Source organism: Pleurodeles waltl, chromosome 7, assembly GCF_031143425.1.
Source record: "Pleurodeles waltl isolate 20211129_DDA chromosome 7, aPleWal1.hap1.20221129, whole genome shotgun sequence".
Classification (NCBI taxonomy): Eukaryota; Metazoa; Chordata; class Amphibia; order Caudata; family Salamandridae; genus Pleurodeles; species Pleurodeles waltl.
This window is the reverse complement of record NC_090446.1, coordinates 1,543,680,666-1,543,698,155: the sequence shown is the minus strand read 5'-3', so window position 1 is coordinate 1,543,698,155 and position 17,490 is coordinate 1,543,680,666. Positions and strand designations below refer to the sequence as shown.

Below are 17,490 nucleotides of genomic sequence, written 5' to 3'. Positions count from 1 at the left end.
TTAAAGTTTATACCATTTCCATCTGCACCCCCTGCAAGTTGTCGTAGTTTCATAGGCATTCACCAGGAATAATATTTTAAGGGTTATAAAAATTTTCTCCTACACCCCCTGCCTGCCATACGTGCCTCATAGGCCACAAGCGCACACCAGCTACACTTTTTTAAGGATTATTTTTCACCCCATTTGCTGTAGGTGTTTCATAGGCCATTGGTGCACACCACCAATATTTTTAAAGGATTATTCCATTTTTCCAGCACCTTCTGCCTGTCATAGAGTTTTCAGAGGCACACTCCAGCACAATTTTTTTTAATGATGATTCAACTTTTCCCCACGCCCCTTGCGTGCTATAGGCATCATAGGCACACACCAGCAAAAATTTTTCAAGGATTAATATTTCAATTTCCCCTGCACTCCCTGTCTGCAAGAGGTGTTTTAAAGGCGCACATCAGCAATATTTGTTGAAGGATATTAAATTTTTTCCCTGCACACCCTATCTACCATAGGTGCGTCATAGGCCATAAGTGCAAAACAGAAATATTTTTTAAATAATTAATCCATTTTACTCTGCACCCATTACCTACCACAGGAGTCTCATTGGCCTTAGAGGCACCAAAAGTAAACTTTTTTAATTTATATGTAATTGAAATATTATTTTTATGCATGATTTGGAACCATTGTTAATTATTTTAGATTACCTTGCTAAATTATATTGTCCATAGATTAAAACTGCAAATGTCACATTTTGCTGATTTCTTCACAAACTGTACTTCTAAAAAGAAGGCTAACACTGAGTGATACCACTGGAGTTCTTGTCTGCTTCCACTTGTGCAGCTACGAGGCAACTGCCAGTACTAAGACCCTGAAGATGGCCGGAAGAAGAGTGTTCCTGCTAAAAAAAGTGGCCAATGCGGAGGAGATGCTTCAACAAATGTGGTGGACCTGCAGCACCCTACCCTGGTTAGCAAAAGCCTGGGAGCAAAACTCCTGCATCAACAGCACCATCACAACCTAAGTTTAAGCCTTTGTCTCTCAGCTATGCAGCCACTGCAGTCATGGAGATGAGCAGTAAGTATGAACTGGATTCGTCTCAGTTGCAAAGTACCCAGTCTTTAAAGGAAACTGTGGAAAGTGGACCATAGGAGCTGCAGCCAGCAACAGTTATTCCTGAAGTAGGAGCAAAACAGGATGTTGAGTTTCCTGCTGAGCAGGATGCACCTCTTCTTGAACCTCTGGTTTCACAATCGCCAGTACAAAAAAGATATTGTCCAAGCTTTTTAAGCTCCCCTTCTGATTACCTGGACATGGGGTGGACCCCCAGCCGAGTCAGAGACCCCCCCACAAAACACAAGGAAGAAGAAACCTCCTGAAACCCTAAGAATCATGGAAGGAATGGCAATGATGACAAGTTAGTGATTGTCAATATAGATGGCAACTTAGAGGACACCAAGGTGACCTTTCCTATTCAACCTGCTCAACCACCATTGGCTTCCAAATTTGTAAGAGTCCTGCGAGACCTACATCTACCACTGCCACACATTGAATTACACCCTACAGAGAGACAAACAATACACCCACCTACCTCCAATCCTTCAGCCATTGGCAGTGACATACTGAAAAAGTTATCCTTCCTAGTTTAGGACTTCTTCACAATTAGCAAGCAGGAGGATAACATTGCCGTATGCTCCATTTGCCACAGGAACATTTGTCAGGGTAAGCCAAGTTTGCACTATGTACTTGAGGCTAAATGACCTATCCGAAAAAAATATCTCACTGTCTGGTTGGGAACACTTAACAAGATAGTTGGTGGTGGTGATGAGAAAAGGTAAACAGCTCAGATCACAATGATAAAAGAAAAAGCTGGTCATGAGGAAGAAGAGGGTGACGGCATTACAAAGCAGAACTGTCACCTGTAGTGTGCAAGCATCACCTGTATCGGCAACCTCCAAGTGGCACAAGACTCAGATTAAAACACCGCTGCATATAGTAATTCCTCAAAGATGCACATCGTGTCTTCCACCTCCTGGTTGTCTCCGGAGGTAGCTTATGTCAGTATCACCATAAACAAAAAATCCAAACTTCTCCTCCCTTTTTCTTTTGTGTTACTTTCTTTTGAGATTATATGTTGTGTTTAATACAGGAACAGTACAACAAAAATAACTAACACTTTCATTTCTTTTTCAGAAAGAGAAATTTACTTTACAAGACTTGAATTGTCGATAAAGCATGAGACCTAGAGGAAGAATGGGTGAAAGTTCGAAGCCCAGGCAGAAGTTCTCGCAGGCAGCCTTCAACCTCTAGAGAGTGCAGTGCTGTTATCTCACAGCCAACATAATCACCAGCAACAAAAGAATCCAACCAACCTCTCCAATGGCTTGGTTTCAAGTGGCACGGCTTAAGTCAAGGGCAGAGGTGAAGGCAACAAAGGTTGACAAGTGCAGCACCAATAAGCATTCAGAGAATGGTCCAGTTCTATATGAGTGACCAAAAATAGATATACCTGGATCACAACCCTTTGGTCTATTAATATGGGAAGATGTGACAATGGCCAGAGCTCAGCAGGCTGGAAATAAAGCTTGTTTGGCAGCCAGTATGTCTTCCTAGCGTGTGATCAGTGCAGCTGAAACAGTTATTGCAGTCAGAAGAAGCATTTCCGGTTGTGATAACTGTGCAGTTGATCAGACTCAAGTGTGTCAGCTGATGAGTTTGAGCGTGAACTCTAGTTCCCTGACCAAGTAGCCTACAACAAAACCTATATAGGGTAGTTATGCACTGCTAATTACCCCACAAATTACAGCACTCATTACATCTTTGATAACAACGGTTGAATGTCTATGGTTTTGTACGTTTAAATTGTGAACCTAACTATAACGTTCCTGTCACCTTTGTTTTTTTTAAGTGAATTTCTATGTTTCTTTTAAATTCTGTTTCCTAACTATAATGTCCCTGTAACCTTTGTTTTTTCAGTGAAGTTCCATGTTTTTTTTTCACAAATAGTAATGTTAACCACTATACATTATTCCAAGCACCAGTTTGAAAGAAGATGCATCAGTTCTGCTGAAGCAAAACAACTAGAACCACTTCCAAGGGCCCAGTACTGTGGTAGCACAACTTGGCAGGACATACTTACAAGACAGACTTAGAGATGGCATGTCCAGGAGCAGAAGCAGAGTGGTTGGAAGTATTTTATGTCCCTGCGACTTCAAATCAGGAGGCTAGCCAACTAGCCCTTTGAGTCACTCTGGGCTCAAATGATGTAGGTCCAGTCCTTCTTTCCCAGGCAAGAGAGAGCAGCAGTCAGCAGGGTGACACATCAAGGCAGAAATTCAGCAAAGTAGCTGCCCAGCATAGTGGTATTCCATCAACACAAATGTTATTCTTCCTGGCAGAATCTTCTCATGTCCAGAAGTGTACTGAGGTTCAGAGGTATAGTACTTATACCTAACTTGGCCTTGAAGTTGGGGAGACTTCAAAGAGATGCATTTGAAGCACACAGATTCCCTGCCCTTCCAGCCCAGGCTCCAGGCTTACCACAAAGTGTTATGCAGGCTTTGTGTGTAGACAGGACACAGCCTATTCAGGTGCAAGTGAGGCTGTGCCTAGCTGCTCCTACCACAGATGGCCCATTGAGACACACCTAACCTCCCTGTGTGTGTGGCTGTCTAAGAGGAATACACAAAGTCCAACTCTCACCCACCACAGACATATGATCAGAGACAGGCAGCAGGCACAAATTGGCTAAAATAAGAAAATGTGAACTTGTTAAAAGTGGCATTTTCAGTGCTGCAATTTAAAAGTCGACTACACAATAAGGTGTGATTTTAAATTGTGATTCCAGAAACACTAAACTTGGAAAGTCTATCACTTTTTTATTTGTGAATTGCACTTATAAAATGCGGTGACGGAATTCCAATGTTCTCCTTAGAGAGAGGTTCCTTGCAGTAGTGAAAACGACTTAGGGAGTTTTTCACTACCAGGACATGTAAAACTGAAAAGTACATGTTCTACATTTTATGTATATTGCACCATGCCCTCTGGGCTGTCCAAGGCCTAGCTTAGGGGTGACGTATGTGTATGAAAAGGGAAGGTTTGGGCCTGGCAAATGATTTACTTCAACATGAGAGTATAACACTGCACACATGGTTAGAGGGCTACTTAATTGGGTGATACAATCAGTGCTGCAGGCCCACAGTAGGTTTTAATTTACAGGTACATGTAATGCACTTTACTAGGGACTGATAGGTAAACTAAATATGCTAATTTGGTATGAGCCAATGCCACCTTGTTTTGGGGAAAAAGCACAAGCACTTTAGAACTGGTTATCAGTGGTGAAGTGGTCAGAATCCTAAGGCCAGCAAAAACGAAGTCAGCAAAAACAGGAGATCTGAAGGCAAAAAGTCGGGGGAAGCCACGCCAAGGTTGCCAGGACTATCACATAGATAACAACTAGATTAATTGTTACTCTGGGGCTGAAGGACTGTTTGCATTTGGTATCTGAACTGTCTTCTTCCTTCCACAACTGATGTGAATATGATGTGCTGCTCTTTGACTTGATGAATGTTGTGTTTTTTTGTCCCACCTTTCCCCAACTACCCCTTTATCATCCATTCATGAACCCCTAACCCTCTTCCCCCAGAATGTGTGAGTTGAGACATGAATGGATCACACACTTAGTAGGCAAATGTTGTTAACGCGAACCCAATTGTTACAAGATCTTCTTAACCAAACAATAGCCCACACGAGTCCTACTAGCCACCAGGCATGAAAGGGATAGCATTGTAGTGTAGAGCCCTAGGACAATGTCTATTCAAGGATAAGTAGTACTAGCGTGTACTATAGGCTGATCCAAGAGGACAAAGTCACATCTTTGGTATAAATTTACTCTTGCAGTGTAACTCTACTACTAGTAGTAACTAACTTTATGAATAGTAACTAACTAGTAGTAACATCTGTTAAAATAATATGTTACTTACTACTTGCATTTTTACTACCTGTAAAGTGTGTGATGGAAAACCTGCTATTCCCAAACTCACACTATAAGTGTAACTTTACTTTTGTGAATCACGTCTTGTGTTGTTTACAAAATCTATGCAATGTAGAGTATCCTTATTGCAAGTCCTAATTTTAAGTTTCTTTAAGTTTATTTTTAATTTTTTTAAAGAATTAAATATGAGCTTGCCAGATTGCTCGTTGTTTGTTTGGCAGTTTTGACATGGTGGTCACAGTCGTGGATTATCCACTAACTCTGTGTTTTCTTTCAGTCTAGTTGCCAGTGATGGATAATCCTCCTGAATAACCCTACAGTTGAGGTTCATCTTGTAAACATCCAACAAAATAGGTGGGGCCTTTTTTTGTGATGTCTTCCCTAGCACTACCGCCAGCATTAGAAAAGCCCTTTGGGTAACTCTGCAATACGGTTTGGGAAGATTGAGAGTGCTAGCAGGCAGCTTCATCTATTCATGTTTAGAACTTAGGCCCTCATTATGAACACATCGGTAAACACCGCTTTGGCGGATGTGGCGATAACAACCGCCAAATTATGAACATAAAAACAGGCAGCCCGATAACCACTCACTGCCAGCAGAGGAGTGCCAAGAACGACGGCAGAGCACGCCCACAGGCTGACGGAATGGCCCTACCCGTCCAATAAATAATGAAGAACTAGACCGCCGTCAGTTCCCGGGTGGGAACCACCGCCACGCAAAGCCAGGCGGAAACGAACCAAAGAAAAGGAAACACTCACCTGAGGCACGGACAACATGCCAAAGCAGAAATGGATAGAGAGTTGCAGATCATGCCAGCCCTTCTCCTTGCCATATACCTCCACAACGAGACCACCGACGAAGACGATGACTGTAAGTACCGCAACCTACTAAACAAGAGAAGAAAGGACACAGTTACATAATCACCCACTCCACCCACCCCGCAATGCACCCACAACCCTTCACAACAGCACAAGCCATACACTCCACAGCAAGAGGTACTTACCCGACGCAAGGCAAATCCAACATGCCCAAAGTACACACATGTGCCCAACACCCCCAACCAAAGAAATGATGAACCATGGATTCAGAGTGTGCCATAAACAACACTGGCCACACGATTTTTAATTCATCTCAATGAGCAACATAAGTGCAACATAAGGCCAATGGCCAGCCATAGTTCATAGTCCGATGGGCCAAATTGGCCCCAACTTGACTCCCACAAGTGCAAAGGTACTCCACCTCATAGGAGCAACAATGGGGCATCCAGGCACCTCAGGTAACAGGGGCGGGGTGGGGGCTCACGACTGGGATGGGTGGGCTTGTCTTTACGTTTGGATGGTGGAGTGGGCTTGGATCTGGACCTTGAAGCAGGTGGAGTGGACTTGGCCTGGGGTGCGGCGGATGTTCCAGGGCCAGCACGGGGTCTCTTGATCACAGGGGAGGTAGCACCTGAATGGGAAGGTCGGACGGTGGGGCTGTGACGTGGGAAGAGTGGACAGGGCAAGGAGGTGGGCACGTTTAGGGATGAGACGGGGTGGGCCAGTGGGTTCGAATAGGTCAACACGGGATAGGAAACATTTTTTAGGGGCAAGTGGGATGGACCTGGAGGAAGTCGTGGGAGAGGAGGTAGAGGGAGTGGTTGTGACAGAAGTAGGTGTGCTCGACGTGGCTGCAGGGGACTGGACAGTATGCTAAGGTGTGGTGGATGTGTGATGGGTGGGTGTTTTGGTGCGTTTGACTGTCTAAGGAGAAGGGGGGTGGACACAGTGGGACAAGACAGGCTGGCAGTGTCAATGTATGTTGTCTGTGTGTCTGCAAGTTTGGTTAGTGTGCTGCACGTCTCAACTAAAGTTGTTGTTGTGAGTTCAGGTGTGGTGTCTAGGGTGCATGAATGGATGTCTGATTTTGTGGTGACTGCAAGAATAGGGTCAGCAACATTGAATGAGGGTGCAATGTTTGTGGGTGTGCATTTAGAGGGGACAGACAGGGAGGCGGAAGATGCGGACACACTGGGGGAACTGGATGTTGGTGTGTGTGGCTGTGTATGTTGGCTGTGAGTATGCCTGTGGTGGGAAGTGTGGGGCTTGTGTTTTGAAGTGTGCTTCTTGTGTGTTGAGGTGTGTGCCTGCATGTCTGAATGTGTGCTTTGGATGGGTGAAGGGAGTGGGGTGCTGGACGGGGTGGAGGTGGTTGGAGGGGGGATGGAATGACCAGGGACACTGGTTGATGTCTAAGAGGAGGCCAGAGCCTGAAAAGATCTCTGTAGGCCAGACACAGCACCGTGAATACCATCCAGGTAGGCACTGGTCTGCTGCACATCTGATGCTAGCCCCTGGATGGCATTGACACTGGATTTCTGCCCTACAGAGCGGTCCATAGCTTCCTCCGTGAGGGCAGCAGGGCTGACTGGGGCAGGGGAGGAGGTCAATACCTATATGTTGCTTCACAATGGTAACTCTGAATATGGCCATGTAGCATGTCTAAGATCATGGAATTGTCCCCCCATGCCAAATCTGGTATTGGGGTGCCAATCCCAGGCATCCCCGGGGCTCCAGCATGGACCCCAGGTACTGCCAAACCAGCTCTCTGGGGTTTACACTGCAGCTACCGCTGCTGCCAACCCACAGACAGGCTTCTGCCCTCCTGGGGTCTGGGCAGCCCAGTCCCAGGAAGGCAGAACAAAGAATTTCCTCTGAGAGAGGGTGTTACGCCCTCTCCCTTTGGAAATAGGTGTTAAGGGCCTGAGAGGAGTAACCTCTCCTGGCCTCTGGAAATGCTTTGAAGGGCACAGATGGTACCCTTCTTGCATAAACCAGTCTTCACTGGTTCAGGGATCCCCCGGCCCCTGCTCTGGTGTGAAACTGGACAAAGGAAAGGGGAGTGACCACTCCCCTGTCCATCACCACCCCAGGGGTGGTGCTTAGAACTCGTCTAGTGTGTCCCAGACCTCTGCCATCTTGAATGCAGAGGTGTGAGGGCACAATGGAGGCCTCTGAGTGGCCAGTACCAGCAGGTGACGTCAGAGACCCCTCCCGATAGGTGCTTACCTGACTAGGTGGCCAATCCTCTTCTGAGGGCTATTTAGGGTCTCTACTGTGGGCTTCTCTTCAAATAACGAATGCAAGAGCTCACCAGAGTTCCTCTGCATCTCCCTCTTCGACTTCTGCCAAGGATCGACCGCTGACTGCTCCAGGACACCTGCAAAACTGCAACAAAGTAGCAAGAAGACTACCAGCGACATTGTAGCGCCTAATCCTGCCAGCTTTCTTGACTGTTTCCTAGTGGTGCATGCTCTGAGGGCTGCCTGCCTTCACCCTGCACTGGAAGCTAAGAAGAAAACTCCTATGGGTCGATGGAATCTTCCCTCTGCTAATGCAGGTACCAAACTTCTGCTTCACTGGTCCTCTGGGTCCCCTCTCATCGTGACAAGCGTGGTCCCTGGAACACAGAAGCTGGATCCAAGTGACCCCGACAGTCCAGTGGTCCATCTGTCCAAATTTGGTGGAGGTAAGTCCTTGCCTCCCCACGGCAGGCAGTAATCCTGTGTACTGCGTGAACTGCAGCTGCTCGGGCTTCTGTGCACTTTTGCAAGGAATACTTTGTGCACAACAGAGCCTAGGCCCCAGCACTCCGTCCTGCATTGCTCAACTCACTGAGTTGACCACCAGCTTAGTGGGACCCTCCTTTGTAGTGTTGAGACGACTGCCATGCTCAGTTTTCTTGAACCTGTGTTCAAGTACTTCTGCGGGTGCTGCCTGCTTCTGCATGGGCTCTCTGTGTTGCTGGGCGCCCCCTCTGTCTCATCTTCCAAGTGGCAACCTCCTGGTCCTTCCTGGGCCCAGGCAGCACCCTTTTTCTTTAACCGTGACCTTTGCATCTATCAAGGCCTGTTTGCGGTCTTTCTGCGTGGAAACAACTCTGCATCCTCCAGCACGCCGTGGACATCTTTTGTGCAAAAGAGAAGTTCCATGCATCTTCCGTTGTTGTAGAATCTTCAGCTTCTTCCACCCGGAGGCAGCCATTTTGCACCTTCATCCAGGGTTTAGTGGGCTCCTGCCCCCTGGACACTTTTGTGACCCCTGGACTTGGTCCCCTTCCTTTGCATGTCCTCAGGTCCAGGAATCTGCCTTCAGTGCTTTGCAGTCTGTTGTGGTCTTTGCAGAATCTCCTATCACGACTTTAGTGTGTTTCTGGGGAAGTAGGGTAAATTTACTCCTACTTTTCAGGGTGTTGGAGTAGGGTATCTTGGACACCCTTAGTGTTTTCTTACACTCCCAGTGACCCTCTACACACTACACTAGGCCTGGGGTCCCTAAGTGGTTCGCATTCCACTTTCTTAGTATATGATTTGTGTTGCCCCTTGGCCTATTGCATCCTATTGTATTCTACAGTGTTTGCACTACTTTTCTAACTATTTACTTACCTGATTTTGGTTTGTGTGTATATTTTGTGTATTTTACTTCCTCCTAAGGGAGTATATCCTCTGAGATATTTTTGGCACATTGTCACTAAAATAAAGTACCTTTATTTTTAGTAATTCTGAGTATTGTGATTCTTATGATATAGTGCTATATGATATACTGTAAGTGGTAAAGTAGGAGCTTTGCATGTCTCCTAGTTCAGACTAAGCTGCTCTGCTATAGCTACCACTATCAGCCTAAGCTGCTAGAACACTACTAATCTACTAATAAGGGATAACTGAACTTGGCACAAGGTGTAAGTACCATCAGGTTCCCACTATAAGCCAGACCAGCCTCCTACAAGGAGAGATTGGGATGTTTGTGTATGTTGTTGGCACTTGGAAGACCCCATCAGAGGTCGATATGTTCAAGAGGGTAGGACAAGGGCAGTAATTAACTAGCATTCAAATATCACTGAAAGGTGGCTGTATGCTGCAAAACCTCATCAAGCAATAAAGTCAAACATAAATAATATTGTGAGTCTTCCATTACAACATCGGTATACTGGACCGTAGGATGAGGAAAGTATAACCTACTGAAGGATCAATACATGGCAAGGGACTTCAGTTAGGGAAAGCCTAGGGAGCAAAGTGGATGTGCCATATAATGGCTGACAACTTCAGAGGACAGCTTCTCATCTTGCTCCCATAAACCACTAATGATACACTAACTAGCAATGCAAAAACAGATACTATAGAGAAAGGCCTCTTTATTTTTGAACATGAGAAACCCACCCGCTCCAAACACAACAGTCCCACCCCCTTCCAAGTAAAACCCTAAATATTCCCTTTTCCAAAAATCCCCATCCAGCTCTCTTCACCCATAACAGCCCCTGCTGCCTATAAAAATGTTCAATAAACGAGGTCTCTGAGGCCACCCAGGTCCTTTCAGACACTGAGCACTTCCCGACCCAGGTTCTGCTGGCCACGCCTAATAGGCAACAGCTCTCAGAGCATACGGTGGAGAAGGGGGTCGATTGATGATGAGGAGGGAGGGGTTCCTTGTGTTTTGGCCCCGTGTGGCAGTGGAGCTTGGTTGTAAGTGGCAACGATGGCACTGCTGGGTTGGAGAAGGAGGAAAGTCTGGCTGAAGGAGAAAAGAAGTAGAGGCCCGTGCCTCCTCCTCCTTGTCTAAGGCCACCAGCTGGCACTATTCCTTCGACATGGCATCTAACTTTTGGTGCTAGCCGGCTATCATCCACTGGGTTCCAGCAGCAGGAATAGCAATATGATCAAGACAGGTAAAAAACACGAATAGTGATGCTCTGTGCAAACACTTGCTTATACTGTCTATAGTGGCACAGTAGCAGATAATTGCTGGTCCCCTAGGGATTTCACTAGTCACCGGGCCAACATTTTCCCACACATGCATCACATAATGCAATATCACTGACTGCAAGGAATGAAGCCAGGCCACCAACATAATTAAAATTAGAGTTTAGGTTAAATGATATTAAGAGGTGAAACTGAACAGACACTTTGCCCCTCAATACGATCCTGGGGGCAGTGTTTGCAGTCAGACCGCTGCCAATGCTGCTGTCCGACATCCACAATTATGACCATGGCAGTTGCGCATTGTCAGATGGCCAGCACCGCCACTTCTCCATCACTGGAGGGGCTAGTGGTGCTAGCGGTCCTGATCAGACAGGGCAGCGATGCCCCTGGGGATTGTGAGTACCCTCTCTGCCAGCTTCTACATTGCGGTAGCACCGCCATATAAAGGCTGGGGGAGATGGGTTGAAGGGGCCTCAAGGGGGCCTCTGCACTGCTCATGCTCTCAGCATGGGCAGTGCAGGGGCCCCCAAGGCCAGCCCTGTCTCACAATGCGGAAAGTGAAAAGAGCAACAGGTGCTGGAACACCCTACGCACTGCAACATTGCTATCAACTCAATTATGAGCCGGCATCAATGTTGTGGGCTGTTTCCCGCTGGAGCCAGCGGGTGGAAAATCTGTTTCTGCCCACTGACCGAGCGGGAAACTCTTAACAGGGGTCGCGGGAAGGGGACCACACTGGCAGTAACCTGACTGCAGGAGTTTGGCCGATGGCCTTTTACAACTGCCAAACTCATAATTAGGGCCTTTATGTGTTAATAAATTAATGATCTGCCATTAATGAGTATGCTGCACAATTACTTGACAATATGTGCAACATAAATGGAGCCATGCTTGTGGGTCAGCTACTCTGCAGCATGTTTTTGGGCAGCAGTACTGGCATGTGATAAACTTATAATACATGGGATGATGTGTTGGCTCTCATATACTAATGAGATTGCCAGATTTGGCAGCAGCACCATTAATATGTGGGGATCTCAGTCCAGTACCACACCTTGTGACAATTGCCTAACTCTTTGGACAGCTAGCAGTATCTCACCAGCACCTTGACGTGGCAACTGTGCGCATGACATTCTGATTTCTCAGGGGAAATCGTGTTGGAACAGATCTCATCCTTTTCTCTCAGTTACATACGTCTTACACATGGAAAGAAAAATAGAAGCAGAATTTGGTTCAGTATGATTTATTGAAACGTGCGTTCTAGATAACATTTCTATGCTAAAAAAGGATAAGATAGTGACACTAAAATATCACCACAGAGAAGAGCTTCTGATTGAAAAATAAAATAAATAAAATGGAATGTATCTAGGCTAAAGGGCACAGACTACAGGCCTATGGCTAAAATACCATATCCACAAAAGCTACTACGTAACCTTACTACACCTGGCTACAGGTGGCATCAATGGCACTGCTGGGTTAGAGAAGGAGGCAAGCCTGGCTGAAGGAGCAAGGAAGTAGAGGCCCGTGCCTCCTCCTCCTCCTCTAAGGCCACAAGATGGCATTATTCCTTCACCATGACCTCTTACTTTTGGTGCCATTGGCTGGGATCCAGCAGCAGGAGCAGCTATTTAGTCAAGACATATAGTATTGCTCAGCGCAAACACTTGTTTATATTGCCTATAGTGCTACATGTACAGAGCATGGGAAGTAGAGTACTTGCAGTCTAGAGCTTCTTAGGGAGAGCTGCGCAGAAAGAGCTGTCATTATCAGAAGAGGCAGGAAAGCAGAGTTACTTGCAAAGGACAAGCAGGAACTGCAGTAGTAGGTTCTCCCCAACCTGACTTTAGCAGCATAGGGTAAGCTGTAGCCACTTCTGAATTAATTGGTAGTGGGTGAGACCATGCTCTGGCAGAACCTCATGTGAAAATCTAGGCAAAGAACCTCTCTACTTAAGTGGTCAATTGGCAGTCCACATATACTAAATCTTATTAGAGATTGGAATTTCTGACATGAGGACATCGATTCAGACTACACTATTTTGACTACATGCCTGGACTTGTTGTATTTGGCCTTGCACCTGACCCAGACTGATATGTCATCAGTCACATGACCTGACAATGTCACAATTCTTAGAATGATAAGGTCAGAAGACATTTGCATCAAATGACAGAAAGATAATGATTCTGTAGAAATTGGAAAGATGGCGTCCACCATGGTCTAAAATAGCAAGCTCTATAGTCTAAAAGCACAATGTTCCTACCTAAAATGGATTCAGATAAATTGGATCTTAGAGGCTTTATTTCATCCCCGGGATATACTTCTGAATGTTCCATCATAGGGGTGTATCTAACATGGGGGAATGAACTAATCTGTAGCAACATCCATGCTCTCAAAATATACTGTCAGAACTATGTTAAGAGGGCCATGGGGCATTCAGGGGTTTCTGGGCCCAATGAAGGTGGTTTAAGCCTTTTCCTCCTGATGTCCCGGGGCCCACCCTTGAATGGATCCTGCTCAGCTGGGTCAAGCACCTCGTTCTGCACCTGCCTCTCAGTTAGTAATGTGGCCCCAGCAGTCAGGCTCCCTCAGAGGGGAAGTGTAAATACAGGCCAGTGAACACAACTCATAATTCAACATGCAGACTGTAAACACAATAAATCAATCTCTAGCCAAATACTTATTTTATTTAAAATAGTATTTTAATTCTAATTTTACACATGCACAATGGTAAATGACATTCAGAAAGCAATAATACAGTTCCCTCATGTACAGTACACTCTAGTAGTTGTCTGCCCACTCCCCACAATACTCAATTTCCTGTAACGAGTGTTACGATTCCTCATTCACGTCTTGCGACATCCAAGTAGTGTGACTATTAGGCCCTGTCAGAGGGTATCCTCCTTTCGGACTCAGTTCATAAGTTATAGTCACTTAAAATCAAGTAGGGATGTGCCTGTCCAAGCAATGTCTCTCACTGCGTCCTGTAGACCCAGTTCTTAGCTTACCTGCTTAAGTGGTATTCAACCTGGCAGTGGTGCAGTCATTTCTGGCCCAGAACAGCAAAGTCCAAAGTCTGGCTGCACATTTTCATAAATGCAGCTCCCATCAGGCACCAGCTCTCACTAGTGAGCCACGCTGAAGAGTATCCTGATGATGGGAGTTGTTCCAGTTCCATTAATAAGTGGAAAGTTTTTATCTTCTTGGCTTTGGGGACAAAAGGAACCTTGATGCTCCAGCAAGCTTCTGAATGCATTGCTAGTGTCCTCGGGCCTTCTGAGGTGCACAGCTCAATGACCCGGACCCATGGCTTTAGCAATGTGAGCGGCCCCCTCTGCCGTACTGGTCACTCCTCCGAACTCGGGGGTCGCAGCAACTTCTTCGCACCCGGATGATGGACCACTCAATGTGGTCCAGCGTGTTCTGGCGTATGGAGTCACCCCTCCAGCAGTGCAACACACGGTCAACAGTCAGCACAGCTTGATACGGCTCTGGAGTGCACTGCAGCCCCTCAAGGCATATGGGTCACCCGATCTGCAAAGCACAGTTACCTTGCGTACTGTGACCCCTCCTGGCATACGGGGTCACTTCTTGCATGGTACAATACAAGGCAATGGCCTGATTGGTGAAGCACAGTTCTATTGAGCACACCAGCCCCTAATGAAAAGAAAAAGCAGCAGTCAGCAGGGCAACACAGCAAGGAAGGAAATCAGCAAAGTAGCAGTTCAGCAGAGTGTCAAGTCCTTCAGGAGTACAGCAATCCTTATTTCTGGTAAAGTCTTCACAGGTCCAGATGTGTACTGAAGCGGTGGTGTCTGAGGTCCAATACTTATACCCAATGGTGCCTTTGAAGTGGGGAAGATTTCAAAGACATATCTTCGAAGTCCACAGAGGCCCTGCCTTTGATGCCCTGGCTGCAGGGGGTTATGTTGCTCTTAGTCTGTTGTCAGAACCTGAGGGTTCCACAATGAATTCAACATTTCCAACAAATTGCATCTTTTATGAGCTTTGCTTCCAAAAAAGTATCTTTATTTTGGAAATACAGAACAAGTGGAATTTTGGAAGCTGGTCCAAATTTTGCAAAATATGATCTACAAATATTTGCTTTGTGGAAAATGTAAATACTGAAACCCATGTATGTTTAGTTGTCATCAAGTACTTTTTTTTTTGTTGGAAGCAACACCCATCAAAGCCGCAATTTGTGGGAAATTTAGAATTCCTTGCAAAACTAACAAGATTAATTAAATTACATTTTGAATAGAACACACAAGAGTCTTTGTATTTTTTTAATTTTGGAAAACAGATACTTGACAATATTACTTATATGACACTAGGGGAAGTTGGCCTAACCCTTTAGGATTATCACAGTTTTTCCAACCAACTATACATTTAATCAAACAGTCAGAAAACATATGACATTATAGGAAGGAGGCGGTGAGGGTTTGGCCTATATTGGAATTGCAACATGATTTAGAATGTTCCCTTTGAGTTCTGTGGCCCTTGAATCTCTGCATCAACAGCAAACTCCTCTGTGCCTTGCAATATCCCAATAGTATGGCATTTTCTCTAATCCAATGATATTTTGCATCTTCAGGCTACCAGAAAGACATTGTTTTCCTTGTCTGCACTCCATATGGATCTGCCTTGAGTATATCACTATATTGTCACTCAAAGAAGACAGGCTTGCATCAGTGAAGGACAGTGACATTCCACCAGAGATGCTGGGTGTGTTCCCATCCGAAGGTTCTCCTAGGTGTAAACAAAACCTCCAAGGATGGATCCTCATAGGTAAGAGAAAATGGGAATGCTACAAATAAGCAATATATGCAAATAGTGTGACAGATAGTGTACGTGACTATAACACCCTGGAGCTACCAGTAATACAGCACTCCAGTGCTACTGGTGTTACAGTGCGTTCTAATCTGTTGACAACATCAGGGCACTGAAATTTCCCCATGTTATTCCAGTGTCCAGAATCGCAAATAGAAAAGGTGATTATGAAGCATGGGGCAAAACTGAGGAGAGCATGGGCTGTAATTGTCAAAGACTGAAAAGAACTTGCATATTTGGAGATATAGTTGTTTCCATACATTTAGGCCAGCTATCAAGTTAAGATTAAGGCCCTCATTATGACTTCGGCCGTCTTACTATAAGACCGCCAAAACTACAGGTGCCACTATACTGCTAGTGCTGGCAGTATATGTGGCTCCCCATTATGACTTTTCCACTGGGTCATCGGATGGAAACAGCGTTTCTGTCCGCTGGCCCAGCGGAAAAGTCACATCAACATTGCAACCGGCTCATGATAGAGCTAGCGGCAATGTTGATGTGCAGCGGGTGCAGTGGGTGCAGCAGCACCCATAGCGTATTTCGGGCAGTGAAATGCATGATGGGGCTGTGCCTGGGGACATCTGCACTGCCCATGCCAAGTGCAGGGGCACGCCGAATCCCCCTTACCGCTGGCCTTTCCATGGCGGTGTTTACCGCCATGGACAGGCTGGCGGTTGGGGACTCAATCCCCAGGGCAGCGGTGCTTGCACTGCTGCCCTGGGGATTATGACTGCCTGGCGATCAATTGGAGGGGCCGGCGGTATGGCCGTGGCTAATGCACCACGGTCATAATTCACTGCCGGGACACCGCCAGCCTGTTACCACCAATGTACCGCCGGCCGCCATGGCCATAATGAGGCCCTAATTTTTTTATATATTAGTGCATCTATCTTCTCACTTTCCAGTGTACTGAAAACATTTTTTTCATAGACGTTTTTAAATTTGAAGAATTTCTACCAATACATTTTAAACCATATTTAGTAGTTCTTTCTTGGCATTCATATCTCATGTTAATATGGTTTTTGTGTCAGCATTAACAATGAAATCAGATGACTTTAATGCGATATTCTCTAAAGTTAATGTCTCTGACATATTATCGACACACAAAGATCACATTGTTTAGATATAAATTCACAATAAACCTATAATACATGGGATTATTTATTATGCATGTTTCTTACTGATAGCCATTTGTGTGAATGTCAGATTCTAAATTTGACAATTCACTGCTTTGATGCAGGAACAGTTGATAGCATAACTCGTTACCCACTGTTGCTATGTCATAAAAGCCTTGTCTGCTATGACTGAAAGCAGAAAGCAGAGATGCAGAGAATGAAGGCAAGAGGGATAGTGTGGTTGGCCAAGGATGACAAGTACTTTTTTTTAACCTTTGGAACAGGGATACATACCATGGTATATTGACCCCCATTACTTCTCTTCCCCTGCCTAACAGCTGAAAGTGGGGGCAGATGATTTTGTGATTCTATATAACAACAAATTATTGATGGCTAAAAAGTGAATTACAGGTATGTTTTTAAGCTTGGAGCTCTGACTGATGTGACCTGGTGGTACTGTTCCCGTTAGAGTCCGGTCAAGACTAATTTGGAAACCTCTGAATCTAAACTGAGTTGGCATGGCAGGGAAAAAACAAGGATTGGGATGCTGGCCAGACTGACTGTCAGTGGCTGAGATTAATTCAAGCATTTCACCCATCACCTTGTTCGTGCAATATAGTAATCAGACCCTAAATCACATTTGTTTCAGGATTTGGAAATTAAAGGTGGGATTATGAGTCCTGCACTTTGTTCAACAGTACTGTTCAACACAGTAGGAGATTACCAAGACTTCCTGCTGCTGGAACCAGGACTAAGAACCAAAGTGGGATAGTCTCCTTGTGGCTGAGGGGCCATCACTCAAGACCTCAAGACCAGTTGCTCTTATCCTGTAGCA

At 45.5% G+C, this 17,490-nt stretch overlaps 1 protein-coding gene across 1 annotated transcript in view; it reads left to right on the top strand.

The window, feature by feature from the left end:
- LOC138246673 (carcinoembryonic antigen-related cell adhesion molecule 6-like) overlaps window positions 1-17,490 on the top strand; it is a 178,384-nt gene that overhangs the window by 53,208 nt on the left and 107,686 nt on the right. Inside the window, exon 2 of the mRNA XM_069201428.1 lies at window positions 15,305-15,498. Within this exon, the coding sequence (XP_069057529.1) occupies window positions 15,429-15,498 (70 nt within the window). The 5' untranslated portion in view covers window positions 15,305-15,428. The remainder of the gene's footprint in view (window positions 1-15,304; window positions 15,499-17,490) is intronic.